Source organism: Danio rerio, chromosome 5, assembly GCF_052040795.2.
Source record: "Danio rerio strain M-AB ecotype USA chromosome 5, GRCz13ab, whole genome shotgun sequence".
Classification (NCBI taxonomy): Eukaryota; Metazoa; Chordata; class Actinopteri; order Cypriniformes; family Danionidae; genus Danio; species Danio rerio.
Window position 1 is genome coordinate 32,918,416 of NC_141025.1, and position 27,881 is coordinate 32,946,296.

At 36.7% G+C, this 27,881-nt stretch overlaps 3 protein-coding genes and 1 long non-coding RNA gene across 15 annotated transcripts in view; 2 read left to right on the forward strand and 2 right to left on the reverse strand.

The window, feature by feature from the left end:
- Positions 1-13,399, reverse strand: ssh1b (slingshot protein phosphatase 1b). 2 transcript variants are annotated; one of them, XM_087253624.1, is made up of 15 exons: positions 12,856-13,399; positions 11,350-11,387; positions 11,139-11,239; positions 8,704-8,768; positions 8,495-8,616; positions 8,345-8,413; positions 6,498-6,563; positions 6,174-6,368; positions 5,922-6,015; positions 5,707-5,835; positions 5,198-5,244; positions 4,948-5,094; positions 4,618-4,818; positions 3,656-4,283; positions 1-3,467 (listed from the first exon to the last, which is right to left on the reverse strand). In XM_087253624.1, the coding sequence occupies exons 1-15, from the start codon at positions 12,925-12,927 to the stop codon at positions 3,462-3,464; spliced, it is 1,980 nt and encodes a 659-aa protein (XP_087109750.1). In that variant the 5' UTR covers positions 12,928-13,399; the 3' UTR covers positions 1-3,461. The 2 variants fall into 2 exon arrangements, with proteins under 2 accessions (XP_087109750.1, XP_087109749.1); XM_087253623.1 differs by having other exon boundaries at positions 1-3,472.
- myo1hb (myosin IHb) overlaps positions 1-27,881 on the forward strand; it is a 93,122-nt gene that overhangs the window by 13,703 nt on the left and 51,538 nt on the right. For 3 of the 11 annotated variants that reach the window (XM_087253608.1, XM_087253618.1, XM_087253610.1), the window contains exon 1: positions 12,293-12,424. The exons of the other annotated variants lie outside the window; for them this stretch is intronic. Coding sequence is in view for 1 of the 3 variants with exons in the window: in XM_087253610.1 (XP_087109736.1) it covers positions 12,384-12,424 (41 nt within the window). In the remaining 2 variants the exon portion in view is untranslated. Of the gene's footprint in view, positions 1-12,292; positions 12,425-27,881 lie in introns of those variants that run through there. 11 annotated transcript variants of the gene reach the window in all.
- On the forward strand, positions 12,906-16,815 carry LOC147844020 (uncharacterized). Its single transcript, XR_015491336.1, has 3 exons — positions 12,906-13,557; positions 15,077-15,174; positions 15,506-16,815. It is a non-coding gene; the product is annotated as an uncharacterized LOC147844020 (long non-coding RNA).
- svopb (SV2 related protein b) overlaps positions 15,457-27,881 on the reverse strand; it is a 24,925-nt gene continuing 12,500 nt past the window's right edge. Inside the window, exons 5-16 of the mRNA XM_087253625.1 lie at positions 27,205-27,276; positions 26,986-27,110; positions 25,389-25,452; positions 24,766-24,891; positions 23,856-23,984; positions 22,388-22,461; positions 22,220-22,296; positions 20,751-20,855; positions 20,539-20,650; positions 16,732-16,813; positions 16,545-16,634; positions 15,457-16,452 (exon numbers count right to left, since the gene is read on the reverse strand). Coding sequence (XP_087109751.1) covers positions 16,243-16,452; positions 16,545-16,634; positions 16,732-16,813; positions 20,539-20,650; positions 20,751-20,855; positions 22,220-22,296; positions 22,388-22,461; positions 23,856-23,984; positions 24,766-24,891; positions 25,389-25,452; positions 26,986-27,110; positions 27,205-27,276 — 1,266 coding nt within the window. The 3' untranslated portion in view covers positions 15,457-16,242. The remainder of the gene's footprint in view (positions 16,453-16,544; positions 16,635-16,731; positions 16,814-20,538; positions 20,651-20,750; positions 20,856-22,219; positions 22,297-22,387; positions 22,462-23,855; positions 23,985-24,765; positions 24,892-25,388; positions 25,453-26,985; positions 27,111-27,204; positions 27,277-27,881) is intronic.

Below are 27,881 nucleotides of genomic sequence, written 5' to 3' on the forward strand. Positions count from 1 at the left end.
TGCAGACAATAAACAATTTATTTCTATAATTAACTGTACAGTACATTATAAAACAGTGCAGCACAACTTAAAATGGTCAAATGAAGTCCAATATACAGACAGTGTATGTTCCAAGTCACTTTTAAGAGCTGTTAGGTTAGGGCTAAAGGCAATCCTCTAGTTTCTCCAGTTGATTTTATTGTTAGCCTATATTAACATGTCAACATGACAGTAATTAAATGACTTTGGTCTCCTCGATTCAAATATGAAATGCAGTATCAAAACCAAAAAGAAAACAGACTTGAATGAGCCACAAATATGCATCTGTTCAAAATAATCTTTGCTCTATAAAGACCGCAACCAGGTGAAGACAAAACCTCAGCGCAATGAAAAAGCGGTTTTACCGAACAACCCTTAGACAACTGATTGCAAATGGCAACAGGTAAGGCACTTGCATGTCTGAAGAAACAAAACATCTAGTACTGAAATCAGCAGCAGGAGGAAGTACGACGAGCCATGAGCGGAAACAAAACGACAACTTTACTCTCTTTGGGAGGCCATCTTTTTGGCAATCTTTTGGCAAATACTTTTATGACCACATTATATGTATTTTTGGAAATATAAGGGCAAAATAAATAAATAAAATAAATAAATAAATATATAAAAAATATGAGATGCTAATTTTCAGTTCCAAATAACTGACGATTTAAAAAACAAATCAAGTAGGTTTCAAACTAAACATCAGAATATCAATCCTTTAATACAGAAGTGACTCAGCCCACGAGGATCAGATAGAAAATAAAACATTTCCATTAAAATCTAGCTCGTATCTGATTTTCATTCTTTCATTTTCTCACTGACTTTCGCGTTCATTCTTGAAATAAAACTAGTTACTTTTGACATTATTGTATAAATAAAAACTATTCTCTTCAAATTCTTGCGTACACTTATTGCACAGGCCACTTTGCATATTTTCATTTTTACCAACAAAAGAAAAACATAGTAGACAACAAAGACAACAATAATTTTATAAATTACATAAATATATGAAAAAATAATTAAGGTCAAGTTTAACCAATACAAGTCATCTGCAACTTCTTTTATACATATCATACACCATCATGGTAAACTGAGCAAGTCCCTACACCCACAAGATAACACACTTCTCCACCTTTTATTACCTTAACTGTCATTATCAGATGCCAAGGTGTCATTTCGTATAGGAGACACTTTAAAAGGACCTTTTAAAGGACGATAGTGACTAATTTGAACATCCTCTGATCAACTTGAAGACTGCATTGTACTAATGTGTTGCTGCTAAAGCCTTTTTGCACATCACAGGCTACAATTTGTACAATAAACAGCTTAAGCTAAATTACATGACAGGAGCTATGCTCTAGTAGCACATTTCAGATGGAACTGACCCTATAAACACCGGCTGAGAAGCAAATTAGAGAACTGCAAGACAAATAGCCAACCACATTCATGTCGGAATTTTTCTCTGGAAATAGACAATAATTATGGGGCTTTGTTGATGTCATTTTTGCAAATGGCAACATTTAAGAATTGAGTAACTATCAAGGTGGAATAACACAGTGAACATAATCATGATTTTCAGACTAAACTGCCATCTTAAATTACTTTTTGTGGTGCGACAATTTGCTGAAAATTTACTTTTAAAGGTCCCAAAGGCAAAACTGAACAAAAAATGTACTGAAATTTTCATGACTAAAGGGTTTCATTTTAACAGGAGCTTATTCATAGATTTAGGTGTATAAAGCTCAAAGTTTTGGCCTCAAACTTGTATACATTTTTATTAAGCCACAGCTGAAATGGTCAGAATCTAAATCTGGTTCGGTTTTTATGTGATTAACTTTAAAAATAATAATAATAATAAGTATTAAGATTGCCTACCACCTTCTTTGCACCAACCAGCAAATTCTATGCTTTGGAAATGTCATTAGTAAACAAGCACTGCAAAACCCTACTGATTTATTTCAACCGTAATGATAATCTAAATCATAATAATGATAATTAACCCCCCCCCATCAAGTAATCAGATCTGATCTCCATGATTGGTTCATCTGCAATAGTGCACCAAATAAGCTGGTAAACAATTTGGCAGGCAAAATGTCAGTAGTATTTGTGTTAAAAATACAAACCAATTGGCACAAAAATGTGTGTTAAAAGGTAAATAATGGAGATTTAACCATCGTTGAAAAAAAAAAAATGGAAGAAAATCATAACGAATTTACCCAGGTCTGATTATACAACCTATAAATGGGCCGCACTCATATTAAAACCTTAACAGGTGGGGCTTCCTTCAGCAAGACAAAGAAAAGCGGTATCTATCAACAAAGCCATTAATGAAGGTCCAAGCCAGAGCATGCTTTAATATATATGTTAGTTAAAGCACGGACAGACACATGAAGAATGCAGTGCAGTTATGTAAAGGGCTGCTGGAAAGACGTCCAAGCCTGGCCTGATTGTTCTCATGAGGTGACTTGCAGCATCAGCCTCCACGGTCGCTCTCGATGGCTGTAGGACTCACTGAGAAAGCATTTCTGACATCTTTGAGTCAGCTTTTCAGAGTTAAAGAGAGCTTTGGAGAGCAGGAGGACTGCACACACAGAGCAGGCTCTTGCTCATCATAGTCAGTGGAGACTGTGGCAGAAAGTGAGAGGTCCTCTGTGGAGATGGCCAAATCCCCTAGCTTGGCCAGCGAGTTAGACCTTTTGAGTTGGGAGGACACCGTCAGTCCGGCAAGCCGCACACGGGTCTCAATCTCTCGGGTGCGCTGGCGTACCAAGCCCGGCTGAACTCTTCGAACTCTCTGAAGACTGTCGCTGCTGGAGCTGCGCACCAGGGACAAGCCTGATGGAGACCTTTGCTGGAGTTCACTGGAGCTGGGGTGCACATAGGGGATGATGTTCCCCTCATCAACCTCCATGTCCTCTGTGGTACTGTCCTCTACGCTCACATCCATCTGTTCGGACAGTTGCTCCGGTCTGTGCTGTGCATCTAGGTGTGGCCCCTGACTGAGCTCCGCCGCAGGCCTCTCACCACCCAGACTGAGCTTCAGGAGAGTGAGCTCAGCTGTTGGACTGCTTGAGCTCTCCTTGCTCCCCTCGTCCTCCCCCTCCATTTTGTCCTCAGTCTCCAAGGAATAAGGCAAAACCTGAGGAAGGTCTTTGCAGCTCCGCTGCTTCCGGTAAGTGTCCAAGTTGACCCGACTGGAGCAGCGAAAGCATTGGCAGTGCCCGCTGCTCATGTGATGCAGAGGGACAGGAGGAGGCACCTTGTTGATGGAGACAGGACTGAATTTGAGTCCTCCAGGGGCCTGGATGGAGATACTGGGCAGGCCTGTGTGGCGTGGCAGGTTAAGGCGATGGTTGCGACGTTCGCAGCGGCGGCCACTGGGTAGGCGCAGGCAGTCTCGGCACGACTGATATGAGGGCTTCACTTTGAAGGGGTTTCCAATGCTAGCACTGTCCTAAACCGATGAATACACACAGGCAGGGAGAATGCATGGTTAGGTTTTTCAAAGGTGTAAGAGTACGGGATGCTTTAGAGAAAGTAAAGCGTTTAGGATGGATTCACAGAAAAGAGCTCTTTGAGCTATAAGCTTGCATACAAGCCAGGAGAGCTGCCGCTACAGCTAAGACGTCATACTCACGTCAAAGCCAGAAGGGCAGCTGCGCTTCCCAGCCAGCCTGTTGCTGTTGTTGGCGTTCTCGTTGTTAAAGCGGTTCGAATTAGCCAGGCTCTCGTCTTCCCTCGGCGTCTCCTCGCCGCGAGCTAAGGCCGCCATCTCCGCCTCCTCCTTTTGTGCTTCCTCCTCATCCTCCTCCTCCACCGTGCTAAACTCCAGCCGCAAGCGCATGTCCTCCAAAGGCTCCAGTCGGCCACAGGTCTGAGCTGCTGTGCCTTCCCCAGGAAGGCCCAAGTGAGCCATGGGGAAACCTTCATCGTCCAGCAACGCGTCCCTCTCCACGTCTTCGATCTCAATAAAGACCCTCTCCATGCCTAAAAGTGGAGGACCCCGGACCGGCGTGGAGGGTTCGCTGTCCAGAGCGGTGTCTGAGAGACGCCGGAAGTAGTAGTTGTAATTGAGATGGTCTGTGGGCTCTTCTCCACAGCAGGGGGAAGCACTTGCTCCTCCGTGGCCCCAAGCCCTCTCCTCCTGATCAGGGTGCAGCAATGAAAACTGAGGAGTCTGATCACCACTGGCAGCAGAAGCCTGGAGACCCTCTGGTGAATACTCATCCCCATCTGGTTTCCAGAGTTTGTTGTGTCTCTGCTTGCTACAATGACAGAAAAACAAAGGTACCCGGTCACCTCTTTATAACGCGAGAAGAAAACACACCATCAGAGAAAATTCTTACAATGCAAAGGCTACGTTTGCTCCCTTATTACGTTAGAAAGACTGTGCTGCCACTAACAATCAGTACGTTTTGTTTTCTTGCGTCTTCAAATTAGCATAAACCAAACTGAACCAACATCAAAATGTATGGTCTTTACACATTATTCACACAAATATTCACAAAAATAGTAAAATATTCTAGATAAAACAAATGTAATGCAAATACAGCAAACACAATGGAGGATTTTTTAGGTGACATTATCTTATTTTCCCACCTGGCATCTAAAATCCCCTCGTACTCGGCCAGCTGTTTCATAAAAGCTGGATTTGGTTGTGCTATATTCCTCTTCTGTTTGACAAAATTGTAAGCCTTCTCAAGTGACCATCCATACTCCTTCATGGCATATGCAATGACAGTAGATGCTGAGCGACTCACTCCCATCTTGCAGTGTACTAGGCATTTAGAGTCGTTTTTCCTATATGAAAGACAGAGAGCAACAAGGTAAAAAAAAACTTAGGGGTCCAATAAAGCTTTACCATGTAAAATGGCACAAGACATAAATAAAAACCTCTTTTTTCCTTCAATATCTTTAAAGGTAACTCACTTGGCTCTAACTATGAAGTTGTAGGTTTCGTTCCAGTGCGCCAGCAGATCTGTAGTCTCATCATCATAAACACGGACATTACAATAACAAAAGGTACCTGGGAAAAAGTTGTCAATCTCTCTTGTGACATTGAGGATATACCCAACCCTGCACGAAAATAAATAAACGTTACACAGTTTACTGCCAATTTTTGTTAAATAAACACAATCTTAATTCAGCACACAGTTAGTCGATACGTATCAGCACTAACCCAGAGTCTTGAAGCTCCTCCAAGTTGGATGCATTCCACTCTGAGCCCTGAAATGAACGACAAGTACAACATCCTTAGTTTTATTACCTTCAGAATCTTAACGCTTCAGTTGATTTTGTTGAAAACTTATTTAGGTTTGTGGTGGAAGTAACCAAGAATGCAGTTGAGCAACTACAGTATGACATTGGTGTGAATTTGTTGTCCATTTAAAAAAACAAATCAAATAACGATTGTAATCCAAGCTTTTAATTTTCATAGTATAAACACTACAGAAGGGCCCTTAACACCACAATGGTGAATAATTAACCTCAAATTATGATCATCATTGGTTTTTGTGGATTAATTCAGAATCCTTTTAAAAAAGCAGCACATTGCATCAGCAAATCCTGGCAGGGCGCCCCCCTTATCTGTAAACTAGCAGTATCTGCTTTGCTTTTTAGGTAAGCAAACATCTTGAGCAAACAAAAACAAAATCAAACATGGCAGAGAAATCTTCAAGGAAGCTTTACCAGGTACAGATGGTCAAATATGAGCGTAGCCTTGTCCATCTGGCCCAGGATAAGCAGCATCTCATTGTCAATAAACTCCTTATACTCCCTCAGGTTGCAGCTCATATGTTGTTCCAGCTCATTTCGGATCTACAGAAGAGAAAGGATTTCATTTAATGCTCTCTTCATGGCTTCATATAAACCACGACATGAAAACCTCATTACATATACTGTACCTCCTTAGAAGTAATATTCTCCAGGTCCTGGAACATCATTAGGTTTCGGAGTTTGGTTTTGATCATACACTCTGTTCTTTCTCTCTCTGTTGGCCTGGGCATGATATGAAAGAACAGTTAATTTATGCCAAATCATAATGATTCAATCGTCTATTAGGATTATTTTATTTAGCTATGATTAAACTGCACTAATGTAGCAATGAAGATTTATAACAAATTTATATTTTTAGTATGCGCTAATATACAACTCACTGATCAGAAAACATGACTGGAGAATCAGGCCGGGTCGTCTCCAGATCTGTCATTGCATTCCACTCATTGATGCAGCTCTGCTCTGAGGATATACAGCTCTCGTAATAGCCCACCCACGTCAGTGCCATTCCTCCTGGAAAATAGTTGTACCTGCGGGACACCTCGCATGCTTTGTGCAACACCTGCAGTGCGGACCTGCAATAGACAGCAAGTCAAACATTGGTTTATCAACAGAAAATAATACAACAACATGCAATTACAAGAAGGTATGCAATTACTTGTATACTTAAACTTCCAAATTAAATATCACATAATTGAACGTACCACATGGCCTGCACTGACACAGGCTTAAAAACATGTAGTCTTCCTGCTGTGCTCACGCTGAAACCCCTAAGAGAGGAGATGGAGGAGGTTAAGCGTGTTTATTGTGAGCTATATTTTGTGATTATGTAGAAATGTATTAGCTGTCTGCAGGGTGATGCTGCTTTCTCAGTTAGTGGAACAATTTTACACCACAAACCAGTGGAAGATTCTCTCTGTGTCCCCTAGGTCATGTCATTTAAGGTCATGAGTGTAAACATGTCATTTCATACTGAACCTGTAGAGGTCAATCTCTGTATGCACACAACATTTATAGATTACTTTACAGGTGATTAAACATAAACAGGCTGACAGAGGGCACATCAAGTATATTTCCATGTTTAAGGTATGCTTAAATAATAAATAATAAAATAATAATAGCAATAAAAAACTTTATTTTGATGGTCCATTTGAATATTAGTAGACCTTTGCTTAATATCTGTTATTACTGCTCCTTCAACAGACATTTAACTGACTATAAGAAGCAAGTACATGTCAACTTACACTAACCCCAACCTAACAGTCTACTTATAATCTCAAGAGAATTAGTTGGCATGTAGATGTAATGTAGCTTAAATTCAACAAACAGACCATCAAAATAAAGTGTGACCAAATAATGCATTGAAACTATCAGACAAGTAAAAATTGAAGGCCTTAGTTCGGCCAAATCTGAAAATTTGGTCGTTTACTTATACTTTACTCGTTTCTTTCTTCTGTTGAACACAAAAGGAGATAATTTGAGGAAAGCTGGAAACCATTGACTTTCATAGTATTTGTTTCTCCTTCAATGGAAATTAATGGTTACAGATTTCCAGCTTTCTTCAACACATCTTCTTTTGTGTTCAACAAAATAAAGAAACTCATAAAGGTTTGAAACCACTTGTTAGAGAATAAAAAGTGCTTACTTTTACATATTTTTGGGGGAATTATCCTTTTAAAGCAAGTTTGCAATTGATATTAAGTGCAAATATGAGGTTTAAATTATGTAAGTTTTCTAAAAGAGATATGATTTTCTGATTATTGATAAATGACAAGTAAAAATATATAAATAAATACAATTAAATAAAAACTGAAGACAAAAAGTACAGGTGAGAGGAGCTGAAGGAAAGTTGTATCTAAATCCACGCATCACGGAGCGCCTGCAGTTAAACTCACACCTGTTTATCACAAACACCTTTGTCGATGATTTTTTCCCGCAACTGACAGAAAGAGCAAACATAGAAGCGTTGTCTGATTGACAAGAAGCACCTAATTATGTTCAAAAGAATTTAACACACCAAATGGGATGAATTTATACCCTATTTTGAAAGTAAAAGATACTCTAATAGGCAGTGTAAACTAAACAACATTAAGTGCAGTGTTTGGGTGAGAGGGGGCAGTGTTTTGATGTGATCCGGTTATGTTGTGGCTTTGTGACTGCTAGTGTAGGTTGCTGTGTGGTCAAAATTAAGACAGTTAAAGTAACTCGGTTCATTTCAATTGAAATTAATTAAAATGAAACAAATTATTTATCTATTTTGGTTGTTTTTTGAGCGTTTGGGTGGGTTTTGGACAGCTATTGGGATGGAAAAGTTGGCTACATCCGGCAACACTGCACAGTGGCATCAAATCATTGTGGTTCTCAGTGAGATAGTTTCATAAATATTGATTTTATACCTTTTGTAAAACCCTCAAAAAAGCTTTTTTCCCCTTAATCATACTTTAGATTAATTGTAATTTGCTATTAAATTATTCCTATGAGCTCAACTAAAGTCAACACAAAAACTGAAGTAGGATTTAACCTTTGTCTTCATGTGAACTTGGATATTTACCCATCTCCATCCAGATGAATCTTGGTATCGCTCCAAAGCGGAAGAGTCATCCCAATGGAGCAACTTTTACTACAACACACAAACATTTCTGTCAACAAAAAATTGTGACACAATATCTGCCGTTAATTCCAAAAGGTACATGGTGTTTACCTATCCTTATCCGTGAAGTCCATCCCGAGTAGAATGTTTTCTTCAGTGTCTTGGCGGCCGTTTGTGTAGACAACCACCATGTACCGCACATGGTCCGTCCATCCACTTTCTAACCTAACGACCTGTTTATGAAGACAGAGAACATTGTTGTATGCACACTGAAAGCAGTAGCCATTCCTTCATGATGTTAGATAGTGTGCGTCACTTACTAATTTAATTCTATCCTCAGAGCGGAGGGTGTTTATCATTACTTGTAGATGCTGTGGAAGATCCCCTTTAACAACGACAAATAATAACAATGTGAGAATCGGCAATACACCACTGTTTTAAATTAACAATAACATCACACTGTAACAGAGGATCGCTGTCGCCTTGCAGCAAGAAGGTCACTGGTTCAAGCCTCGGCTGGGTTAGTTGGCATTTCTGTGTGGAGTTTGCATATTCTGCCCCTATTCGCGTGGGTTTCCTCCGGGTGCTCCGGTTTCCCCCACATTCCAGATACATGTGGTATAGGTGAATGTATGTCGTAGTAAATGTGTATTGTATGAATGAGAGTGTATGGATGTTTCCCAGTGATGGTTTACAGCTGGAAGGGCATCCGCTGCGTAAAACATGTACTAGATAAGTTGGTAGTTCATAACGCTGTAGCGACCCCTAATGTAGGGACTAAGCCAAAAAGAAAATGAATGAATGAATGTAACAGAGGATGTCAATATTAACCTTACCGTTGTGGGTTAACACCATTGACACTAAATTCCTTGACAAATAATTAGAAATGGCCAAATTTCCCCCACTAAATTCTCATATTCTTGATGCTGCTCTGTTGCACTCAATTATGCTGTGTTTGTTTTCACAATAGGAATAAAATGTTACATTTTTAGTTTGATCTGCCTCAGCAGTCTATCTGCGCTTGTCCGTGCCAAAATGATTAAGTTGGCCAATCAAATCACAGAAAAGGGCTTTACTGTTCACAGAAACCAAACATCAACTCCAGAAACAGTTCAACAAAAGCAGTTATTCATTTAATACTTCAATATGCAGTGATCCACTTGTAAACTCACTTGTTTGTTTTGATTTATAAAGTTATTAAATAATTGAAGTCTTTCATAACCACATTTCACAAGACAGTAACAGTTGATTTTGACCTTATGCGTATGATTAAAGGAATGGTTCAGCCAAAAATATTAATTTGCTTTTAATTTAACAACACTCAGGCAATCCAAGATGCAAGTGACTTTTTTTCTTTAGTACAACATTAAAGCTAAGCAGGGCTGTGCCCAGTCCGTACCAGGAAAGGAGACCACATGGGAAAGCTAGAATGCTGCTGGAAGTGGTGTTAGTGAGGCCAGTAGGGGACGCTCAACCTGCGGTCTGTGTGGGCCCTAACGCTCCAGTATAGAGAAGGGGACGCTATACTGCTCAAACGTCAAATCAAACTCTCGACTCTGTAGTTGTTAAAAATCCCAGGTTGTCTTTTGAAAAAGAGTAGGGGTTTAACCCCGGCATCCTGGCCAAAATTTGCCCATCAGCCTCTGTCCATCAAGACCTCCAAACCATCCCCATATCATATCTGGCTGCATCACTTTTCTCCTCTCCACCAATCAGCTGGTGTGTGGTGTGAGGTCTGGCACAATATGACAGCCATCGTGTCATCCAGGTGGATGCTGCACATTGGCGGTGGATGAGGAGATTGCAGCCTAATGTGCAGTCCCGTGCTGAGACCGTCCAAAGGGCATGTGCACGATTTTGAGCGGGGGGGTTTGGGGGGTCGCACGTGTGTGTAAAGCACTTTAAGTGTCTAGAAAAGCGCTATATAAATATAAGGATTTATTATTATTATTATTATTAAAGAAATTAGCAGAAAATGCTGTGCTTGTAAATAGCTTAATCTGATATTCAGATATGAAATGAAATGTGTTTTTGCCACTTTCACTGTTAAAGCTGTTGCTGGACTTGATTTTTGTGAACAGTAAAGTCCTCCATCTGTGATTGGACTGATCTTAATTTTGTGTTGACTTAATGACACAGTTAGACTGCTGAGGCACACCTTGCCAAAATGTGAGGGTTTATTTTCCAGTTTACTACATATCATTCCCTTATTAATACATTAAAGTAAGGTTTAAGTTGTACAAATGAACATGATTTCTACTCATCAAAGCAATTGTGAAATATCAATAAACATTAATTTACAAATAACTGTAGTAAATGTTATATATTAATATCTATCTTGAGTAATTCATTTTGGCTTAATTTACTTTATTTATCAGGGGTCGTCACAGTGGAATAAACCGCCAACTTATTCAGCTAATGTTTTACACATCAGATGCCCTTACAGCTGCAACCCAGTACTGGGAAACACTCATACACTCTCGCATTCATACACTACCACCAATTTAGTTTATTCAATTCTCCTATAGCGCATGTGTTTGGACTGTGGGGGAAACCAGAGCACCTGAAGGAAACCCACGCCAACATGGGGACAACATGCAAACTCAACACAGAAATGCCAACTGACCCAGCTGGGACTCGAACTGAGCCACCGTTACTTCATATATCTTTTTAATTTTTTTTAAGAACGAAAGGTCCATCCTAAAGAACTAGTCCAGCTCAGTGTTGGAGACATGGTTGTTTCCTTGTGGTTTACCTGCGTTTTTATGATGTGTGGGTGTTCTGGGCTCTTGTGCACTGCTGCCTTGTTGTAAAAACAGAGCTGCCCCTTTTACCATGAAGAAACTTTCACTCAGGCTGAAATGGGCCACACACACACAATTATGCACATACTCCAAAGTAAAGATTAATTATCATTGTTAAAAAGGAGGAATGGATTAAATAAGATGACTAATAATAGCACCGACCTTAGGTTTGCCTTTCGATCATCTTCACTGCCGACATCCTGAACGATTAAACAGAAACAGAATTACAAAAACAGTCCTGGAAGAAAATATTTTGTATGAATTTACATGTATACATCAACTCATCACCATCTACAGCATTAATTTCAGGCTGTTTGGATAGGATGTATTCTGAAATTCAAGCCCTAAACTGAAGACTTTAAATAGTATGCGCGTTACATTTAATGCTAAACAAAAACAACTGGGATAGATGTAGGGCACATTAAAAGCTGAAAGCCCAAGGGAAGGGATGTACATTGCTGTGGGTTTATGCTATAGTAAGCTTGCTCGTTAGTGTGCTGTCTCTAAGAAACATGAACAGCAGAATCTTGGGGGAAGATATGACAATATTCAGGGTGCCATGATTGGTCACCAGGCAGAGTATCTATTCAATGACATCATTGCAGTGAGAGTACTGAGAATAGTGAAGATAAGATTCGGTTCCTTCGAACAGTTCGGTTCACAAAATGATTCAACCACCCTATTGGAGCATAACGTCACTGCGTCATCACGTGGCTCTTGTTAAATACTTTAACCCTAACCCAAAAACATATGTAAACACATGACTGTTATTCTCATTACGTTTGATTAAAAAGCCTGTTAACTGTCATTTTATTTGCTCTCGGTATAAAGATTTAGATGAATTAATTTAAACACAATATAGAATCTGCATTTATGTTAAACAATAATAATGATTTGGCGGGGAAGTGTTCGCATGCGTTGAAATGAAATGCTAATATTAAATCTATGTTATGTGTACGGTTTATTGCAGTAAAACGCTTATGATATGTGAAATGTCCGATAATTATTTGTAATATCTAACTTACTATTCGATAAACAGAAACTTCTCTTTAAAACTTAAAATTCTAGATGTCTCTCATCTCTTTACGAATCGCTTGCCCAGTTCGACTCTATGAACGATTCGTTTACGAGAACAGCCGAACCCTCAAGTGCCTAGAAGAAGTATCCGATATTATACCAAGAAAGTGCTGTGAAGCATGTTTGTGGAGCGGCTGAACTGTCTGACTGCATTAACAAGGTAGCCTATTTATTACCACTTTAATCCACGACATAAACAAGACGTTACCAAATGTAGGGCACGACAAACATTTCAATTTGAACCGCACCATGTGCATTTTAACCACATAATGTACACAAACACCATTTCAATTGTGTATTGGTATGCTTTGTTTTGTTTGACCATATCAAGTTAATCTCCATCCTCGCGCGCGCTCTCATTCATTCAAGCCGCCCGAAAACAAGCTCACGCCTAATGTGAGAAGTTCACCGTGCGCCTCTACACGGCGGGCTGAACTCGGTGACTCCTACAGCTGACATCGCATTCGCACATCCTCAGAAAAGAGGAATTACCCGGGAGCAACAGGCCCGGCTAACATTAGCGGTTCAGGCGCTATTTACACATGCATTTCCCCGGCCGGTGTAGTCAGCAGCCTCCTCTCTCTCACTCACCTCCCCCGCGGTGGTGCTGGCTGAGGATGCGGCGCTGGGTGTCGGGGAGCGCTGCAGAGTCACCAGAGCCATGGCTGCGCTGCGGAGCCTTCAGCAAAACCGCACAGGCGATCCGCTCCGGTCCCTTCCCCACAGCACACGCCGAGATCTCCTGTTCCGCGCCCGCCCGCCCGCTCGCCAGCCACGGGGTTAATGCATTCACAGGCGCATTAAATCTATTTAGCGGAGCGATAAACCCATCATCGGCTTTGTCATCCAACTCGGCGGTTCTGCAAATTCTCATTCACGCCGCGACGATGCCGATAAACAGCGGTCTGCGCTCTCTATCTTCCCGGCTGGACCGTTGATTTAGTGGTCAGACATAATGGACCGTGATTCGGGACCGCCGTCAGTGGTTGGTGTAGTTGTGTGATCGTCTGCGTTAGATATGGGCTTGTGGGCCAACCGCGTGAAGGTGACTTGCACTTCTCCCTGACAACAGTGCATCCTATGCAGACTCAACACCCAATCATCCACATACTACTGGAGCCCTGTGATGTAGACTGACTCAAAACCAACGTAATGCTGGATCGCGGGATTTTTCCCCCCTTCCTCCCTGTGACGAAGACAAATTTGTATGGTTCAGCAGTCAAAGATGGAGCTGAGTGTGTAAACCGTGTTTGTGTTGAATCTCTAGTCAAATTATCCATCACAAATAAGCAGGTTTTGTGTGTCTTGGTCCATGTACCCTGCTGGTTAAAGCCTGTAATGTAACAATAATTGCTGACTTTATATTTACAGATTTAAATGTTTTTTATGTGTTATTATAATATATATTTATATGTGCAATCAAACATTATGTAGAGCAAGAACGCCCCTCCCCCTGCAGTCAGTCAGTCAGTAAACAACAAAACATGGCAACTTAAGTCTAATCAGTGGCAATTGTGAGGAAACTACACAAAACAATTTAATCTTGAGGAAATATCTCATGACAGGACAGAGTAATATTCATATTCATTCTAATGCAGAGCTTCTGGAACTCATTAAATATCATTTTACACTGTAGTCTATTGTCATTTATTAGGCAAATAAAAAACTGGTTTGCACGTTAAACTTTCCCCAGTCTTAGAATTTGAGCATTGAATAATAAAACATAAATACATAAATGAACATAATAATAATATTGTAAAGCTTTACAATATTTCTAGCTTTTCTTAAAAACAAAAAGTACATTTGAAAATTCAAGGATAACAACCATAGCCAAATAAATATTAATATGGAACGCTTTTGGTGCTTCACAACTTTTTATTGGTCATTTTTTATGTAAAACTATTAATTCTTTCCAAATAGTTACTTAATCATATTGTGAAATTATATCATATTGTGAATCGGATCACAATTTATATTGCATACAAACTGAATATCGCAATATCAGTTTTTCCCAATATCGTGCAGCCATTATTTGAATGTAATATAATATGCTTTGTAATCAGTATTTATAGTCATTTAGGGGAAAATGTTTGCTACAACTGCAGTTTCCATACCTGAATTATCCATAGCCCTGGATTATCACTGTATGTACACCCTTATAGAAAAACCATTTCATATTATTTCCACATGTGATCACATGGCTTCCTCATACTTACAATTTCACAAGTTTATACTGTTAATATTAATTATTTATATTAATAAATAAAAAAATATTTTCCGTATAAGGCCCATCATAAATTAGTAGAAAGTACATGCTTGTCTATAATTGATTATGGTGATCATCTAATTATGCATGCAGCTGCAACTCTATTTTGAAAACTAGATTTTGTTTATCGCGCAGCAATAAACTGTCACAGGTGCAGATTCACGAATGTATCACTGTATGTTGTACAATTACTTAGATTGGTTATGTATATTTCAAAGGAGAAAATTACATTTGTACTTATTAACTTTAAACAAAGACTGTAGAATACACACTTGTCACTCGTATACTTTTGAATGGGGAAAAGTGCACATGTCAAAATGTCGAATGAAGCCCCGCCTTCTAGTACAGGAGCCAATCAGCGAATGAAAATTTTCTGAGGGAGGGGCTCGAACCAGACGTGAGTTTCTGCAGATTTTGTGTGATACGAACATTTAGAAATGAAACTAAATAGACAGTTGTTGTTTAATTTAACTGATTATTCGTAATATAACGTGTAATCACAAGCTTGGCAAGTATTTTTGTAGAATTTTATGTTTCCCCGTTCAGACAGAATACCCGAGCATACTGCCCAAAAGGCGTTTCAAAGATGGCTGCCGTGTGAAATGACTTGCCTTAAAGAGACTTTGCTTTAAAGGTTCTCTTAGGTAAATATTATCCTATCTTTTTTAATTTGCTAACATTTTACATCAATAACCAACACACTAGTTTTGGTTCCTGTATTCGTTTAATAGTGCCAAGGGTATTGTCAGAACTTGGCAAATGTGCCTTTTCCTTTTATGCTAAGGCTTGGATTGATTTGCAAAATCTGCTTAATCTTGACACACTTCTGACTCCTTTAAACACCTTCTGTATTACGTCTTAAAGGATACCTGTAATTATTTTTTATGATCTGTTTTTTATGAATGCTGATTTTGTAATTTTGTGGTGTTTTCTGTGATTTTTTTGTGTGAAACTTTATGCTGCCGTCTTGACCAGGTTTCACGGAAAGAAGAGAGAGTACTGTCTCAATGTCATCTCCTGGCTAAAATAAGGAAATAATAATAATTAAAATATTCCAAAACTGCTCATGAATAGGAAAACTTTAATATTTTTTCATCTGTTTGATAATTTCACGAACACATTTATATTTACAGTATATACAATAAACTGTTCACCGTAATCTAACTCAAACGTCAGAATTCAACAAAAATGAGCAGGGATGCCTGATTAGAAGTGAATTCCTGTTGTTATGGTGTGATTTTATCCTCTTAGAAGGGTCTTCAGGCTCAACATTCTGGTAAACGAGTCTCAAACTCTCTCAGTTTGCGTGTGTGTGTGCATTTATGGCAAACTCTTGATGTTTTATAGAGTCAACTACTTCAATGTTGTGTGCTCTTGGCTGATTTATAGAATGTTGTCATTACAAAAGTTTTTTTATGGCCATTTGTGCTTTTTCAATAATTAAGTTATATGAAGCACAGCGACACCAAAAAGTAAGTTAAATGAAACAGTTTTGTAGCCTTCCAGTGAATTAGTGATGTTTAAACATTACTTTCTTTTCTTCTACCAAAAATGAACAAACAAATCCAGAGGGTTATTGTAACAAGAAACAAAAAACTTAATATGGATCAATGAACCTAAGTATTGTAATATGTTGAGTAGTTTTTTTAGAACGGCAAGATCACTTAGTTTTAGTAATCCTGTCATGTTTTCAGTTTTCTGTCTGCGTCTGCTTATTCTCCATGTGCTGTGTTTCTGGATGATTCGGCAGGCTCAGAGTCGTGCGTTTTTTCTGTGTGTTTTTGTTCCGTGGAGCTCTGTGTTGATTCCTGTAGGCTCCGACCTTCTGTTTCCATGGGTAAAGCCCAGCATGCTGCTGTGCCCAGCAAGCCAAATATTAAATACACAGACAGAGTCAGGTATACCGATGACTTCAGAAGGACCTGAAGGGGGACACACACAAACACCACACAGCAGAGCATCAAAACATGTTCAATACACTTGATCGTCTTAGGGAACTGGAAGACGGCTGTACCTGAGCGATAAATGGTGTGACGAGAGCTCCAACACGAGACATCCCGCTGCTTGTACCAATGCCAATTGCCCGGGTCGCTGTAGGGAAAACCTGAGGAGGCCAAGACAAGAGAAAAAAAAAGACATTTAAAAAGAATTCTGCTGGGATTTACTGAAGTACAATAAGCTGCTTTGTGATGAAGCCTCACCTCAGGTGTATAAACATATGCAATCTGCCAGCCTGCATTGATGCTGGTTCGAGCAATGAAAATAAAGACTGTGAGAACTATTCTGGAAATAGTCAAGAGATAAACATGTTATGTCATTTTCAGTCACGTCACAAATATTTAGCTTTAAATTCGTGCCTTTTGTTTGCATGCAACATTGACGTTACAGAACAGAATAGCTCTTTCCACATTATTTTAAAAAATAAATATATTATAAATATAATATAAAAAATATATAAATATATTATCGCCATTCATTTCAACTTCACATCCTTTGGATTTTCTCTGCAAATGTTTCCAGAGTTATTAACATAAACAACAGTCTAGACAACCTATGAAGTTGGGGAAAATCTCTTTTTTTGTCTTTAAATTTTGCACAGTAACAAGATGTTTTTGCATTGGCTGCAATAGAAATAGAGATTAATTCATGAATAATCACACTGTGAATACAGTATTTATACACTGTAAAAAGTGATTAGTTCACACAAAAAATAAACTTGATGCCTTATAATTATTAAGTATATTAAGTGCATATTTATAAAATAGTCCAAGTTTTAATGTATTTACTTAGATTTTCTAAGTAAAGTAAACTTGTCACTTTTAAAGGAATAGTTCCTTTTTACCTTTTTACCTAAAATTACCTTTTAATTTACTCACCCTCAAGACGTCTTTGATGTATATGACATTACTTTCGGACTAATACAACAATTATCGGCTCTTCAGTATAATGGTGTTGGGTTGAGGCTTTTATTTTGAAGCTTTCAAAAAGCACATAGACCAGTATTCTCAAACTCAATTCTTGGACGGCCACAGGTCTGCACAGTTTAGCTTCAACCACTTCTAGCTCAAGTCTCTAGTAGCCTTGAACACCTTGATTAGTCAGATCAGCTTTGTTTGATTAGGGTTGGAGCAAAACCGCAGAGCTGGGGCCCTCCAGGAATCCAGTTTGAGACCTACTGTATCACATGGACCCTCTCACAAGACGGTTATGAATGACACGTTTAATGATCATCAGCATCTTAAATCATTAAAAGCTTTTAATATTTAGATAAAACACATTTACAAATCCATTTTATTATATAATCTTTGCATCAAATTACAAAAAAAAGCCAAAACAAAATATTTATGCGAGGCGTTTCCAATGCAGCGTCTATGGATGGGACAGTAAATTTGATCTTGTTATCTCTTCTGCCTGCGGTTATCTTAAGCCATTTTCCCCCTGTGTCTTCATAACACTGTTGTTCAGTTTTCACCGCCAGCAGGGCCGGATTAACCAATGGGCCTTATGGGCACAGGCCCAGGGGCCCGTGCGCACTAGGGGCCCCTGCGAGGGGGGAGAAAAAAAGACAATTTCGGAGTGTCTTTTTAGGCTAATTGCAAATAGCGCATCCAGTTGGACTAAGCTATTCAGGGTTTACGCCCATCGATGCCTGATTGATAGAGACAAGATGAGTAAAGAGCACTGTTATAATAATAATAAGGCACACGCACCAACTTTTGACGCGATTACACATAACATCGGTTCGAATCCACCATCAGTTGAACTCGTGCTACTTTTTTTTCTCCCCATTACATATCAGATTGGAAATATATTTATTTTTAACAGGAAAGAAACATTTTTTAAAAATAATGCAAATGTGATATAAAGTCACAAGTGTCTCGTGGGTATTTAATAATGTTTAGCCTTATTATACGCGCCTGCCGCGCCTCCCTCTCTTCAAAAACTCTATTGCTCAGACAACTGTATTTCCTCTGAGCAAAAAAATCGCGATCACATATTAATATTATTATTATATTTAAATTGCCTTTCTTTCTTTAACTAAACAGAATGCTGTAATTGGTCAAGCGCGGAAACGTCAGTTTTGTAATAACCCGCACTAAACTGAGCGGACTTTATCTGTCATAGATCAAAAATGAGTGGACAAGTGGATTTAGCAAACGCGAGAGAAAGAGGAGAGGAGGCATCTTTATTGAGGCATTTTCCATACACACCTTCTTTAAACAGACCCGTGATCAGGAGAATGAGGGTACAGAAGAAGACGTTAACTTTAAAAGATGAGAAGCTAGCATTAACCAGGCGGAGGAGGCTAACGGCAGCGCAGCGCGGACTGGATTCATCGTGTGAGAGACAGACAGAAAGGGAGAGAGAGAGGGAGAGAGAGAGAAAGGCCAAGAAGAGGAGAGAGAGGGGAGAGAAGAGGTATAGTGTCTGTGATTTCGGATACTTTTAGGTTTATAATCAAGTTTTCATCACGAGAAGAGTAGAGAAAATACAGGGAGAGGAGAGAGAGAGTAAATCAGTGTTTGTATTATGAAAGACTCAGATTCATAGAACTCAGATTCATAGAACTGGATTGGAGAAGCATTGTGCGTTATATGCCATGGCAATAATATGCTTTATAAGTTTTTAAAAGCAATACACTAAAATACCCTTAAAAAAAAAAAAAAAAAAATATATATATATATATATATATATATATATATATATATATATATATGTAGTTTTATTAGTATTTCTATTTAATGCTTTGAAAAATAATTTAAATCTTTGCAGACTATAAATACATATGTACTATATATCATTTATTTAAATATGTGGGCAACAAATTATAGATTAATTTTATTTAAAAATTATTATATTATTCTTATTTTTTAAATTCAACTATTGGGGTGCGGCCAGGTAGGGGGCCCTACAATACAATGTGCCCAGGGGCCCCTGAGTTCTTAATCCGGGCCTGACCGCCAGGGGTTAACACATGTCTTATGAAGCAGATCAATGTGTTTTTTAACAATAATATTTTTATTTTCAAATCATAAACTCCTATCACTGACTTCCATTGGCTGCTGAATGCACGTTATTTGTTTGTGGAATTGTAAAAGCAATATATAACATTATACAGTCTTATATAAAATATAATTTTGTAATGTTACATAAAAAACTGTTTTCCAGTACTCGGTTGCAGCTGAAAGAGCATCCACTGTCTAAAACATTTGCTGGTGGTTGGTGGTTCATTCCACTGTGGTGATCCCTGATGAAAAAACATTGTGCATTTCTGAAGTGTATTTCATACAGGTGAGTGGGCTTGACAAACCACCTGTAGAAACACACACTCTCTCTCTCTAAAAAAAAAAAAAACACTCCCTCTCTACTCTAGAACTAAATTGCTGAATTCCTCCTTATTTGTAAGCCACTTTGAACAGAAGTGTCTGCTAAATGAGTAGATAAATGTAAATGCATTACAGATTATAAATTATAAATTACAGATTATAAAGATTATAAATAAATTATAAATGCAATACAGTAATGCCAAGCCAACTAGTTTTCTTTTCTATCATCATGTTTTTTGGTAAACAAACCATGTGGCAAGTAGTTCCTGCGAGATGTTTATTCCCAGAGTTTCAGCTTTGAATGCGTCTTACTTTATGCATAATAAATTGTATACATCAGTTGCAAAAAACATGCATTCGGCCACCACAAAAACTCAGTTGTTGAAGTTAATAATTTAGGAAATATAAAATAATTCTGGATAAGATATGCATTAACACCCTGGCAGCGTATAGGTTAGCTTGATGAAAAGTAAAAGCCACTATCCAACGGCAAAATACAGCATGGAGGAGCCAGGATAAAATATAAAACCACACCGACTGTGTTTGTCCGACAAAAAAAAATCTTATACAAATTTTATGGTTTAAGGGTGAACTATTAACTAAATAAGGCAGCATGTTTACTAAAGTAAAGTAACTAATCTCTTTTTACAGTGAGATATTTATTATCTTTAATGAACGTACCTGTGTGTGCAGGCGTATAGTGGTAAAACACACACAGTGAACAGTGAAAAACAAATCACCATGCTTTTTCTCCGGCTAATTCGATTAACCATCCATAGTGCTACCAGAAGACCTATTCTGACATCAAGACACAAGTTAGTTTAAAGCTTATACGTCTGCATTTATATTTGCAAGAACATGTGAGAGGAGAGAATATCCGAGAGTCACGTCACCTGGAAATTCAGCAAAGGTGGTCCATAGGAGGTCCAAATAATCATCTATAGTCAGATGTTGGCACATCAAACTGCACTGATGCTCTATGTTTGAGTTTTCAGTGACTGAAATAAGACATTTTGACATTGATGTTCACAATATACACACTTAGTGTTTGAAATGGTTGTGAAAATGGAATTAAGATTATTAAAATTATAAGAACACAGTAAAAATTTTTATATATAAAAATTAACAGTTGTCTGTTTTTTTGTAATTTATTTAATTTTTCCATTTATTTAAGCTTTTGAATTGCATTATATAATCTTGATCTTTGCTTCAACAGCTTTCGATGTTGAACATTTTGAAAAAAAGTGACTTTTATTGACATTAATGAATAGTTTGAAGTGATACAGTTGTAGTCAGAATTATTAGCCATCCTTTGATTTTTTTTTTTTCTCTTTTAAATAATTTTAGATAATATAATTTACAGAGCAAGGAAATTTTCATAGTATGTCTGATAATATTTTTTTCTTCTGGAGAAAGTTTTATTTGTTTTATTTTGGCTAGAATAAAAGCATTTTTCGTTTTTTTTTAATAAACATTCATTCATTTATTTTCTTGTCGGCTTAGTCCCTTTATTTATTTAAGCTATTTTTTTTTTCCGATCGTCTGCTGAACAAACCATCGATATTCACCTTATTCATGAGCGGGTGCAGCCATTTGAATCTTTTTGGCTCGAGACTTCCAGTCTCATTCACTTCCATTCATTTTTAGATGTTAAAAACAGCTTGTTCTGCTGCTTGATGTTGTAAACTGATATTTTCTTCCTATATTATTCTACTTTGTCTGTACAGTCATAAACACACTTGTTCGTAGAGCAAGTAGTTTGAATGTAAACCTTACTCCTCTGACCTCTTTGTACAAAAAAGTGTACACATTTTTATTTTATTAATTTTACTTTTTAACAATAAAAAGCTATAAAATGAAAAAGAAAAAATCTATTAACAATGTAATGTTTCCAGAAATACATTAAATGCAGCACAATACTGCTAAGAAGTAAGGTTGCATGATATTTGAAAAATCTGATATTGCGCTATTTTATTTTTCTGTGATAAATATTGCGATATGAATACAGTTCTACAAGACAGAATAGCAGTATTTGAGGAGTCTAACAGTATTTCATCACAATGCAAAAAATGCTTTTCTTATTTGCTTTGTCTTGTTTATAGTCCTAATATCTAATATCTTGTTGCATTCAAAAATAAACTTCTAATAATATAAATAGAGTAATCAAATACAATTCTTTAGCTCTTGGTCATAATTATAAATAATAATGATAACAATAATAATATTTCACAACATTTCAAATCTCATTGTCTTATTGAAAAAAACCCTGCGTTAATTACACACAAAAACCTTCTAGTTAAAGTCTTGTTTTAGCACATTTCATGATGAGCTTAGCCACAAAAAGCGCTTACACACCACTCACCACCACATGCAGATCCTGCCTGAAACAGCTCAGTGGTCAGCAGCACAAGACCATAATATAAAAAAGCACTGAAAAACCTGCGCATGGAAACGTAAGTAAGTGGTCAGTCATGTTTTCCCAAGATTTATATGAAACTATTTGAATTCTTTTTCAAATGAATCTGCATACCAGATACACCAAACCAAAAGCGTCGTCCTGCGGTATTCTGGAATAAACAGATCTTTAATTCTCCCACGGTCAGTCTAGAACACATAAACACACATGTTGCTCTTGTGACACTACAGGCAAAATCAGTTTTTCATTAAGTTTTTTTTAAATTAAGTAAAAATGTCTTAAATACATACGGTTTAAGTTTTTTTTTTTGTCAATGTCAATGTCAATTTTATTTATATAGCATCATCAAACACATCGACATGTTGACCAATGTGCTGCACAATACACATCACAACAAAGAAAAACATAAAATACTAGCTTTAATAATAAAAAAATAAATTTTAATAGATAAAATGCCACACCAAAGAGATTTCAAGCTAGATTCAAAAGCAGACAGAGATGAAACAGATCTAATACAGAGGGGCAGAGCATTCCACAACCGATGACCAGTAATTGCCAAAGCACGGTCACCCCTACATTTCAGCCTCGACTCAGGGACATAATCTCTGGTTAGATGACCGAAGAGACCGACCAGCCTGATGCTCAATCAACATATTTGACAGATAAGAAGGTGCCAGATCATTTAGAGATTTAAAAACCAAGAGAAGAATTTTAAAAGTGACTCGATAGTGCACAGGCAACCAGTGCAAGGAGCGTAAAACTAGTGTAATTATGTTTTTTGGTACTGTTTAAAAGCCTTGCAGCAGCATTTTGAACTAATTGTAAACTAATTTTGACACACTTATTAGCAATTTGTGCCTGTAGATTTCAATTACAATAAAAGATTGTTTTTCTTCTGCAATGAGCAATAAATCTCTCATTGAAACTGTTATAAAAAGTACATTTTCTGAATATTAATTCCCATACACACTGCAAATAAAATAAATGCTTTTCTTGTTTTTGGTTTGGAAAAAATATTATTTTACTTGCCTCACTGCAGATAATTAAGTTGTTTTAAGGGGGGGGAAACATACAATTTCAAAACTCAAAGTCAAAAAAATTTATTTCTAAATAATTTCTGTTAATAAAAACTTGTCTAGAAAATGCTTCTTGATTTAAGAGCTTTTAAATATATATACTAAAAACAACAAAAAAATATTTTTTGCAGTGCAGAATTTGCCTGATTATATGCAATATTTTATTCAACAGAAAGTCAGGGATATTTATTTATTTTCTGTCTGTTTGCAATATTGTGAAGTGATAAAAATAATACCCAAACCCAATTTTAATTTGTAAAAACCTTTAAGTGCAATCTTGAAATCATCAAAAGTTCAGATTTTTTTTGTGTGTAATTGTATGCAAATTAGCACACATCTTATGAAATAATGCCCTATTTACATATGTAAACAAAACATTTAAAAAAAACTTGCAATTCTTAACTGGGGAAGCATGCTTGGTCAAAATAAGTTTTATTTTGCCTCAAAAATTTGAATTTCTTTCATAAAATTTGAAATAAAAGATGTCATTGTAGTGTTAAATATACCTGTGTGTTTGCTATGAGTCTTCCCGCAGGCACTGAGCTCTTATTATCTGCTGCGATGCGTATCAGAGTGTTCAGAGCCTTGTCGCTTCGCCCCCTCAATACATCAAATCTAGCACTCTCTGGTAACCACTACACAATATATGCAAAATGTAGAATTAATACAGTTATATGAGTTTCAGACACTTTAAAGGGGACCTATTATGCAAAAATCACTTTCATAAGGGATTAAAACACAATTATTTGGCAACAGTGTGTGATCATAGCCAGTCCCGAACGATAAAAATGAATTAATAATATTTTTTATAGTCACACTTGATTAAAAAGTCTGCGGAAACACTTTGATTGACATTTTGCCTTTCTACATGTCATCACAGTGAGAAAGTCCCACCCATTAGTGATAATCTCTCTCATTAGGATAAACAGCCCTGAGTAAGATGAAGCTGTCAGCCATTAGAGTTTTTACTTTTTACTGAAGATAATGTCAGCGACAAAGAGGCACTAGGATTCAAAAATGCACACTGTACTCTCCATAGAAAACCTTCTGCTGAGGCGCTTCTTTTCACATTTTCAGTTTTTCACACAGATAACGATGGTCCTGTTTTGAACCTACCACTATGCTGACACATACTGATATGTAGCTCCACTCTTTTTTTAAAAAGAGCAAAATCTCTTTAAAGTGTTTAATTTAAATTTAAAGTGGCTGTCACCAAACTACCACAATTTGGATCAAAAACTAAAAATGTCAGTTTTAAAGAGTTATAAACAATAATTTGTGGTGTATTTTGTGCTGAAACTGCACATTTACACTCTAGGAACATCGAAGACTTATTTTACATCTTGTAAAAAGCAGCATCAGAGGTCTCCTTTAAGGTAAAAGCCTTGTCAGTAGTATTGTTACAGCCATACATACACAGCAGGAGGCAGCAAACACAAGCAGAGGAAGGTTAGTGAAAGCCAGCAGCCATTTCCAGCCTAATGTGGGCATGACCAGTATAGCCAGAACCACCTCAAACACAGCGCCCACAGCCCAGAACACCTAGTAGAACACAACAGACACATTCATTGTTATAAGTTATCTCCTGTTTTATATATATATATATATATATATATATATATATATATTTATATATATATATATATATATATATATATATATATATATATATATATATATATATATATACAGTATATATATATATATATATATATATATATATATATATATATATATATATATATATATATATATATATATATATATATATATATATATATAAATATATATATAAAGCTGCTTTGACATAATTTACATTGCATAAAGGGCTATGCAAATAAAGGCTGTTTAGCAATTATTTAACAAAAATGCTATTATTAATGATTTAAGTGCATGTAAGGATGGTGATTGTGATCTATTTAAAATGTATGTTTAGGTTAATTTATAAATAACAACCTACAATTTCTGTTTTCAGTCAGATTCAGCATTAATCAGCTAAGTTAATTTAGTGTTGTAAAATAATCAGTTGTCGAAATTACCGCTAATAGTACTATGGCCGGCCCTCTGGATTTCACTGGGAGGAATTCAGTATATAATGTCACTCTGTAAAGGAAATAAAGAACAAATAATATGAAAGAATGCACTTAAAATCAACTGAAATAGAAAGAAATAAGACAAATATTAGAGTTTACATGACCACAAAACCAGTCATACGTGTCATTTTTCCAGAATTGGGATTTATAAATTATCTGAAATCTGAATAAATAAGCTTATGAGCAGCAAATACGCAGAAAAAAAATCTTTGTTGTCCAAAGTTGTTCCAGTAAAGTTTTGAAAAAGTTTTAAAGGAAATTTACAAAATATCTTCTTTGGTTACCCCTTTATCGGGTGAAAAACCATGTATGGTAACCTTAAGCGTCATTGATTACAATATATGCAGGTCCGTAGCCAGCCCTGGTGTAAGTGCGGTTCTCAAAAATGTGGAACATTTTGCAGTTATTTGCCTTATTTTCTATTTAATTATGAAATTTAAATACTGCATTTTAGTGACATTTTAAGCACTATTTTTTAGCTGGATAGCTTGTCGGATGGTCATCATAAGTTTCATAACCACACTTTTTAATGTGCAAAAATATTTCCTTTAAGATTTAGAATAAAGATACATGAATAAATACTTATTTTTAATACACAAATTTATTACATCATATATCATTGGAAAAAAAAAAAGAAAATCTGGTAAAGTTTTAAATTAAAAACTGTAGTCTATTGTCATTTACAAGGGAAATAACAAAGACCACATTCAAATTCAACAGAATTTTGCAATTTGAATGAAAACAAAATGTAAACATTTTTCTAGTTTCTCTTGTCAAAAAGTACATATGATTGAAAATTCATGGATAACAACAGTCAGATTAGTATTTAAATTCATTTTTTAAATGGGTCATTTTTGGTGCTTCACGCCTTTTTATTGGTCAATTTTTGTTTGAAGAATAAGGTCCAAGATTTACAATAAAAATTACTTGTGAAATACTTTCCCTATTTATAAACAGTACAGTCGTGAGAAATGACTTCAATTACATCTGATTGTTTTCTTGCACAGCTGGATGTTGGAAAAATAATAGTTAGCATTGGCTAAAACTGATTAGCTGAACTCCCACCAAAGCGATTGCCAACAGAGAATTTGTCTTAGCCTTTTTCAGTGGGTGATTTTCACATTTTATGATGGTGCAGCAGTCAAAATAATAAAAATGAGCTCATCTATGGGACAAATTCAGGACCTTTGTCATTGAGGGGTGGGTCTTTCGAACCACCCGAATCCCCCCTGGCTACGGGCCTGACATGTGTGTGTTTTTTGTCATTAAATGTCAAAAGTCCTGTAATAAGTAACACTCTAGGGTTTTTTTAATGAGCATTTCCGAGTGAGTGTTAATATTGTAATAATGTTTGTTATAAAAGAAAAATCAGCAATTTTGACCTATATAATATTTGCAATTGCATGCAACATAAGACTACTTTTGTGGTTTAGAGTCACACATTGTTTTAATAATAACAGAATCATATAACATGTGTCAAGGCAATACTTAAAACAGCTTAATATCTACAAGACTAAGCTAAGGTATAAATGGAAAGACTCACGACTGAGGGGCTCCTCCTAGGCCAAATCCCACAAGGCCTTGCAACACCAACATCCAGCCGTAAACAGGCGCAAACGCACTGAGTAACCCAAAGTAAAGTGTCCACAGCATGCACATTGTTAAACACTGACAGAGAAAACAGTGAGGCAACAATGACTTTCTTTTGAAGTTCTTATAGTATTCATTTACTCAGTTCACATCTGCTAGATTTACCACATACCACTTTTCGGCCATACTTGTCTGAAATGTTTCCCCAAAACGTGGAACTGAGCATCATCCCAACGAACACTACCTAAAAAGATATCCAATTAAAGTGTTCCAATTAAAGGTATATAGCTCAACCAAAAAATGAAACCATAACATTCTTCGTTCATTTAATCTTTACTCCAAACCCATTCAATTTTGCTTTTCAAATAATAACACAAAACAACAATAATAATATATTTAATGATAATATATTTAATATATATAATGATAATATATTTTTTGTCTTTTCATTGAAAGTCTATTATTTACACAAAACACTGATGCTTTAAAACATTCACAAAGAGATACATCCTTATGTGAATCAAGTAGTTTTTTTTTCTAAATGTTAAGAAATATGATGATAAACAAACAAGCAAAAATTGTTTTTTTTTTATACATGCACATTGATGAGCTCAACTACATCTGGTCTGGTGAACATGAGACACGTGAACATACAGAAATGAACAGAAATTTCTCAAATATAATTTAAAATATCTTCATTTGTGTTCTGAAGAGGATCTAATTTCTTATGGCTTTGGAATGGCTACATAAATAATCACTGAGCATTTGGAATTCAAAATATTAAATATGATAAAAGAGCCTAATTTTAACCTTAAAAAATCAATATGTGACCCTGGCCAACTTAAGTTG